The 8,017-nt window shown below is 35.8% G+C and overlaps 1 protein-coding gene across 1 annotated transcript; it reads right to left on the bottom strand.

Annotated features, from left to right (window-relative positions):
• Positions 1-228: 228 nt before the first annotated feature.
• Positions 229-7,424, bottom strand: LOC117104821. Its single transcript, XM_033245664.1, has 5 exons — positions 7,187-7,424; positions 3,305-3,483; positions 2,998-3,164; positions 810-985; positions 229-670 (listed from the first exon to the last, which is right to left on the bottom strand). The coding sequence occupies exons 1-5, from the start codon at positions 7,380-7,382 to the stop codon at positions 618-620; spliced, it is 771 nt and encodes a 256-aa protein (XP_033101555.1). The 5' UTR covers positions 7,383-7,424; the 3' UTR covers positions 229-617.
• Positions 7,425-8,017: the final 593 nt, after the last annotated feature.

Genomic DNA, 8,017 nt, shown 5'->3' with positions numbered 1-8,017 from the left:
CAAATATTTATTTAGATAGGCAAATTAACATTTGTGTCAAACGATTTTGCTGTGGTGTCGTATGACGGTGGTCCGGATCTGTCCAAAGGAGAGGGGAATGACCCTAGTGGGTTTTTATTTCATAGATTTACAATATTTATAATAATCATTGAACAGGTTCTGCGTTAGTTGACATAAAATACATGTACAGAGAGAAATCTTTAATCAAACTAAGAAAACAATTTAATCAAGCAATAACTTATACGGTACAACACAATAGAATCAGCTATGTAATATAAGAAGTGTTTATTTATATTAATAATAATAAATATAATAACAATAATAATAATAATAATAATAATAATATATCAGACTTATAACGCTTAATGCCAGCAAGGCCTCTAAGCGAGTCACATTAGTATCGTAGGTTTGTACGTTTTAATTTAAATTTAGTACTATTTTTAAGATCATGTAATTCAGCTGTTTAGTTAAATCTATAGACACATGAGATAGTTTATGAATTGTTAATAAAATGTAATGTTTGACTATTTAGGCAGATTAGTAGACTCAGAATTACAATGACAGTCCCCGCCATCTTCTTCAACATGTTTCATTGGTTAAAGTGTGGGCAATGCGCACTAAACACCTGTTTGAATAGAAATTGCCATCACACTGGCTTTGGCAGGAGGCTCTGAAAACACAAATTGCGAATAATTATTTGTTATTGATTTTTATTTGATTTAATATATACCGCCACGCAAACAGTCGAGAAAAACATCATAAATAAACATAATAATGTTGATTTTACGATAAACAAGATATGCACTTACCTGATTGCCAATTGATGACACCGTCCGTGGGGGAATAGAGGAAGCGAGGTGCTGGGTCACCCTGTGCCCTGTCCCATAAGCATACCTGATGGCCTGTAACAACTACCCAGCCATTGTCATTGGGGCATCCGCCGTGATTCTTGCTTATGTACCACATACGACACTGGGGACAAGTGCTGCAAAATATGATTTTAAAAAGTGCTGTCATTATGAGTTGGCCCTAAAAGAGGACAACACAGTGAAGCACCCCTCTTTCCAAACAGAAGATCGGAATCGCCATGAATTTAACTGGGAAAAACGGAAACAACTTGAATTAGAGCAGTCACTCCATAGAAAACATACCCCCGCCCTGTGTTTGTATACCGAAGAAAACACAGGTGTATGATGGGCGATTCTATTATTTTTCACCCTGTGCCTAAATACCGAATAATACACACAGGCCGCGATGATGGGCGATTAGATTATTTTCTTTTATGCTCCGGGGTAAAACCGAATTTCAGTGATCTTGACCTTGTCCTCGTCGTATTCTTCCTCCCAAAATTAAATAATCTCTTTCTTAAGGTATTATGCACAAATATGATTATCCATTCCTTAGTTTTTGCATAATTTTGCTAATAGACAGACAGACGGCGATGAATATATAACCTCCTTAGCGGAGGTAATTAAATAAATTCCAGTTATCGTTTAATGGAGGAAGGGATCAACTTATTGATGGCGCCAGTGGATGAAGAGGAGTGAGTGTCATCGAAAAGGGTTCACTAATTAGGCCTAAGAAATAATAATAAATAAATGTGTCTAAATCTGTGTTACATCCAACCTCCTAAAAGCTAGATTTTTGGAAATCTGGAGCTTTTGCTAATGAAAGAACAATGTGTTCTAATACTGTTTATCAGTACTGTTTATTTCTTTACAAATATGAAATATAATACTAGAAATATGTTCACACCTATAACGGCTAAATGACTGATATGGTTATACACCTATAGTGGTTTTTCACAGCGGTTGTAAGTCTGCTTATCAATTGGAGGTATGCTCAATTCCTCACCGTGAATTTTTCTCGTGTCCTTGGCACTTTACTTACGGGTTTGTATCTCTCCACCCCGGAGTGGGAACCTGCTATGTACAAACAGAAATTGCGCTGATTTATTTACACCTAGCTTCAAAATCAAGGAGTTCAACGCTGGGAGTGTGCCATTGTGCTTGATCCATGATCGGGTGTAATGATGTGAAGCGCTTAGAGGTCTTGCTTGCATGAAGTGCTATAATTTTCAGGCTAACATATTAAGGCTAACATATGTCTATGCTTATTGTAGGCCACCAAAAATTTTGTAATGCCGTTTGGAGTGCATAAATCTACAATGTATTGTATTTTTCACAAACTTGGTTCGATGTAACCATTGTAACAGCTAAATTTATGCAATAGGCCTCCATGATAAAAACATTCAACAGCCTAGGCCAAAAATTTAAGACTTATTTAAGTCAATAAATAAGTCACCAAAGATGATCTTATCACGATTTCGTATAGTGGGCAAGAATAAAAAAAATTATTCGTGAGAGTCCTATTTATGTTTAAATGTACAATTAAACATGTCTAAGGAGTTTAAAGAGAGTCAAATTCGAGCGGGGCGCTTATAATTGTGTAAAAAAACTGCAACCTAGCGGTGTGTTTAATGATACGTGCTTGGCCTATACTGCCCCAACATGACAAAAGGAAGGAATGATGTTTGCATTGCTTTGAGTAATTAAGGAATATGGAGCATGTTGATTTTGTCCCCTGCTTCCTTTTCTGGTGGTTTTTACTGTATTTTTAGTCTCTTACTTCCTTTTTGTGTTGCTAATTACTTTTTAATGAGTGGGATTTGAACATACTCAAATATATCAATATGTTTCAAATTATTAGTTCTTTGATGGTGACTAAAAAAACTCGTTTTTGAAAAATTGTCAGTTACTTCCTTTTGTCATGGTGGGGCAGTATAGAAAGCCCGTATTCCTACAATCGAATACAACCTCGTTATTCTGTGTAGTACACTGTGTAATAACTTAATAAATAATATGTCAGTTTTAAGGCTTGGATGCCAAAGCCTCCTTTCAAACAATTAAGGTTTTGAAAATAGGTAGACTAGTACGTCTTGTATGTATGTTAATCAGCAAATACATAAAATACATGAATGAAGATGTAAAGATTTACCCAGCGGAAGGAACGATAGCAAACTTATTAAAGCTGGAAGTAAGCATGTCTGGGTAAGGTGTCTGCAACAAGCGAGCCCTGCTAAACCAGTTCATCTTATTACTCCCGACACCGTTAAATATCAATGTCATCACTTCTTCGCCGTCGTCATAGAAAGCAAATTTGACCTACGAATAAATAGACTGGTTGGTTAGAGAGTGTGTTCTAAATACCTGCGTCATTGAAAGTTTAAAAAAGAAAACTTTAATTCTGAATTACTTATTTATCCTCAAAGATACTCTCTGAGAGAACAAGTTACACAAGTTACCTTCTTGATGTCTAGGGCACCCCAATTTTCCACCAATGAACTTTTGTAAGGAGCAGAAAAAGTGCCGTCCACTTTCTTTGCATCAGCAACATCAGCATTTAACGTCGTTGCACCTTTCCACAAATCTAGCAGGTTAGGATTAGCAACCCCTGCGTTTCCTCTGAATACAACTTCCCAATCTGTGGAAATTAATTGAGATTTATAACGGGCTTAATGAAGGCACTCCCTAACCGGATATGCGTCCAGAAAATAAGCACAAAGAATTATAGAACTAATCTGGTTAATAGATTGTAATCCCTTATATGATTAAATAAAATATATGTATACATAGGCCTATATAGTAAAATAGATAGAATGGATACCCAGAGAAAGTAAAAGAAATAGAGGAAGACAGAAACAGAGGTGGAGAGATGACTTGACAAAATACAGGAATATTGGTTTAAAGAAACATCAGACAGAAAGAGGTGGAAGAGTTTATAGGAATGTTCAACAGTGGACTAAGGAACCCTGAAGTAAGTAAGTAAGTAGTATATAGTCAAAAAACGGCCAAATATTTAAGAAATATTTCCAATCACTGAAACATGTTTCTGAAGTTCTATTCTTAATTCGTCACCTACACCACCAAGAGACCCAAACATTAAAAAACATATTTTTTCATTGTTCTTTTCTTTGACACTTTCATTGTGTACCCCGAATTCTACTTTTTCACATACTTGTTAAGAGTACAACTACTAGATAAGGTCTGGCTAGATTCCCGAATTTTCCTAGGCATAGCGGTATCCTCCTTGCAGTGTAACTTGGAATGGGTCTATACACATGCAGTCAATCATGTGTGGAATTGTTAGTAAAAAGGTTTAGCAGGATAAACCTAGTTTGAGGCTTATGATCACCCTTGACTACAATATGTGTAAAAACAAAATGGAATACAGTGAGAGCTTTTGGAAAGAAAATCAGAAGGTAAAAGAGGGAGGGGAAGGCCAAGAACAAACTGGATGACCAACATGAAGGAATAGACACTGATGAAGTATGGAGAATGTGTGAGAGGGGCGAAAGGTATAGAGAAGGATGAAGATTTATGGTCGTCAAACTGCTGAGAGCAGATGGCACCGACAGGCAGGCAGACACACACACATCCACACCCACACACACACACACACACGAATAGTTTTGTAAATTGGCAACACAGGATAACCAAAAGTATACTGAAATATTATTGTCCAGCGGCTTTCCAAACCGATAGAGAAACAAACATAAAAGAAACATTAGAATGGGATAAAATTACTCCTATAATTACTCTTAAATATATTAATTTACGCCTATATAAAAATGTATTAAGAGAAAAATAAAATTAACACAAAATTCACAGATATGAAATTGTTTATCATTCGTTTGCCTAAATAAGTTTTTCTGCAAGTGGGAAAGAAAAATACTATGGTTGTTGAGAAACAAGTTAAGCTCAGAGGGTAAAAATATCCATTATTAAGTTGAAAACTGTATTTTTTAAATTTTTTTTTTCCAAACATATTTATACAGTGTTAAAACATATCAGGTAGTTGTTAAAGGCTGTTTTTCATATGCTCCTGTTCAATCTTATACTAGGGTTATATAACAAATATTATCAATAAATATTACATATATATAATAAAGCAGAAAAATGGATGGTAAAAGTGCGCTGCCAATATTTTACATGCGCGCTAGATACCGTTTAACATTTTTAATGATATTATAGCGATTATTGTGGAGTGTATGTAATTAAATGTTGAATATAGTAATTAATTGTGTTGGTCTTTGTTATTGTGTTTGTGTTATCCCCAGTATCACCAAGTTCCAGTACCTTGTTGATTGTGAAAAATATTTCGGCACCATATGATCGTCTCTCCGAAATTAGAGGTGACAATATATAAAACCACATATTAAATAGTTTCAATTTTTTTTTTCAAAGTTAAAATACCAAAATAAGTCCGCTATTAATGTTGATCCTGTACTTCATCTAAGTAAATGCCTTCAGAATGCTATTTCAACATAGGCGTAGATCCCCTAAAATGTAAATACCTGTCTCTTATACACATCTAGATGTGTATAAGAGACAGGTGCATTGTATCATTCCCCCCAATATTTTGACTATGTATGGGATAAAATGGAGATTTACACACTTCAAAAGACTGTCACAGAAATAATGTGCACTGTATTATGCGCTTACAAAGATGAAAATTAGCATAATGTATTAATGTTGATAACAAAATTATTTTATCTGGTACCAATCTAAGCTCTTCTTTCCTTAGATGTTAGATGTGCTGGCAAAGAAAGCCACATTTCACACTGAAGGGTGTGTACGACATCAGTAATGTTATGTCAATTCCAAGAATGTTTAAGGTTATATCGGTTGAAGATGAGAAATTTATTGATTAGGCCTATAATAGCAAATTGCATCAATTTATTTTGCATAAACAAGGTTTCCAGCTTCAGAGTGGGGCACATCTCCTGTCTGCACAAGGGCACATATTGGTGCTAACACCAGGCGCGTAACAGGGGTCTTGGGTCAGAGTGGGTATTTATTTTTTTTTTTTTTATTTATTTTTTTTTTTATAGAGGGTAACTCTTCTAGTTTAGCCCAGTAGGTTAACTGATATTCAGGACCCTCTTTAATAACATTAAAGAACAGTACAAGTAACATCATTACAACATAATAATAATAACAACAACAACAACAACAATCCTCATTCACCATCTATACACATTGAGGCCCTTCTTTTAGGTTAAAATGGTCTATCTTAAATTTGTCCTTCTTGAGTTTGGGACTATCATGTGTTTAAATAACTTAATAGTATAAAACTAAAAAAGCCCTTAAAAAAATGCGGGCCATGCGTGCAAAATATTTTTGTGTTTTTAATTCTAATTTCGTCGGAATTGATGAAAACACCCTAAAATGTACAATTTATAGAGAATTGGCCTACCGTAACAAGAAATGCGCGCAAAGAATTTGAGAATTTTAGGCACTTTCAGAGGATGCATTTGTCAAGGGGTAGAGGAAGATTTTCCAATGATGGATATTCTCCCCTTGTAGTGTTTTTAATGTTAATTTCGTTGGAATTGATCAAATCTCCCTAAAATGTGCAATTTTTAGAGGAAATTGGTCCATGTTAACAAGAAATGCGCGCGAAATTTGAGGTTTTTAGGCACTTTCAGGGGATGAAAAGGCATTTATAAAGTGGTGGGAAAGATTTTTCAAAGATAGATATTTTCACCTTGTTCCCCAGTGGTTACGCCATCGGGCAGCATAAATCAAAGGAGTTATGGCAGTTTTTAAAGTGGAGAAGGGGTTGCAGGGTGTTGTGAGTCTGGTCATTATGATATCTTCCTTTTTATTCTTGTCTTTATTTTTCTCTTTTTCTTTCCTTTTCTTTTCCTCTTCTTTCTCTTTCCCTCAACCTCCCCTATTTCTTTTCTCTTATTACCCAGCCCGGTACGACGGCTTGGTCAACCCGGTAAAACCGTCAGGGGAGGGGCAGTTTCCCCCTCCCCCCGCCCCCGCGCCTGTTACGACGCCAATCATCCCCCCAATGAAAAATATTTTTCTACGCCACTGTATTTCCAATACTTAAAGCAAATTGTTTATCTCGGTTGAAGATTGCAAAAAGAATGTCAACATTACATCCAAAGTTAAGTCTTCATCGATAGTGTTGTTGTACTCAGCCAAACATGTATACTGTCCAATAATAGAAACGTCATAAATGGCTTTACCTTAACCTTCAACCTCAGTCTTGTTAACGTAATGCACTACGCTTATGTCGGAAGAATATCCATAGTGTGTATTTTTTTTATTTTTTTTTTTTAGAAAACTTCAAACATTAATGTTTTATAGAAACTCTACACCAAACTCACCTGAAAATCGTGGCCCACTAAGTCTGGCTTCAATTCTGGATAGTTGAGATGATATTGTGTCAAGTTTAGTAGACACAAGCGGACAACACCCAGCATCATCTCCGTTGAACACATTGACAACAGGAGGGCTACACTCTTCCGAAAATGCAAGAGAAAGGCAGCAGCAGAAAGCAAGTACAGACGTCAGTCCCATCATTTAGCGTTCAATCAAAGATGTAAAAAGAAATATCCGTAGATGATACGCCTCTTGAAGCAAGTTTATTGTGAATTAAATAGTGTAAGGGATCTCGCAACTGATTGGTTAAAAACAATAAACGTGTTTTAACGAATCACAGAACAGAACGGTAACTAATAATCCTATATCTGCCTAAAACGACCCTGGTATTGTTTAAACAAAATGAGTACCAAAAATAGCGAAGCAATAATTTGCCTGGGAAAATGTAACATTACCAAGCTTAGAGATTTGAAATGCGTGACTATAATGCGGTGTGTGTGGGGGTGGGGGTCCAGCGGCGGAGCCCGGATTTGAGTCAATCGACGGTTGGTTGTGACAATGAATGCACAAGATCGCGCGCACCTCATTTTACTAAGTGCGTGGTTGGCTGAGTTATTTTGGTCGAAAAAGAGAAATTTTCTCGGTGAATTGATTATCGAACGACATAACGAAAGCTCTCTAATGACTCAAGTTAGGCCTAGGCCTACTGTATGACCGTTTTTATATTTTTAATTAAACCAGTTTCTTCTTATTTTAAATACATTTTCCCATGAATTCGTAATAATTCGTTATCATGCATAGACTTTTGCTAAATGCGTTACAAATTTATGATCACG

The sequence above is a fragment of the Anneissia japonica genome, unplaced genomic scaffold (assembly GCF_011630105.1).
Source record: "Anneissia japonica isolate Jap-2015-1 unplaced genomic scaffold, ASM1163010v1 scaffold2834_len698180_cov181, whole genome shotgun sequence".
In the NCBI taxonomy this organism is placed as follows: Eukaryota; Metazoa; Echinodermata; class Crinoidea; order Comatulida; family Comatulidae; genus Anneissia; species Anneissia japonica.
The sequence above is the reverse complement of the archived record's forward strand: the minus strand, read 5'-3'. Positions and strand labels throughout refer to the sequence as shown.

Coding starts and splice junctions, on each gene's coding strand:
- LOC117104821 (XM_033245664.1), bottom strand. CDS start 7,382: ATGATGGGACTGACGTCTGTACTTGCTTTCTGCTGCTGCCTTTCTCTT. Junction 3,484..7,186: donor TAGTGGGCCACGATTTTCAG/GTGAGTTTGGTG, acceptor TAATTTCCACAG/ATTGGGAAGTTGTATTCAGA. Junction 671..809: donor TGTCATCAATTGGCAATCAG/GTAAGTGCATAT, acceptor TTGTGTTTTCAG/AGCCTCCTGCCAAAGCCAGT.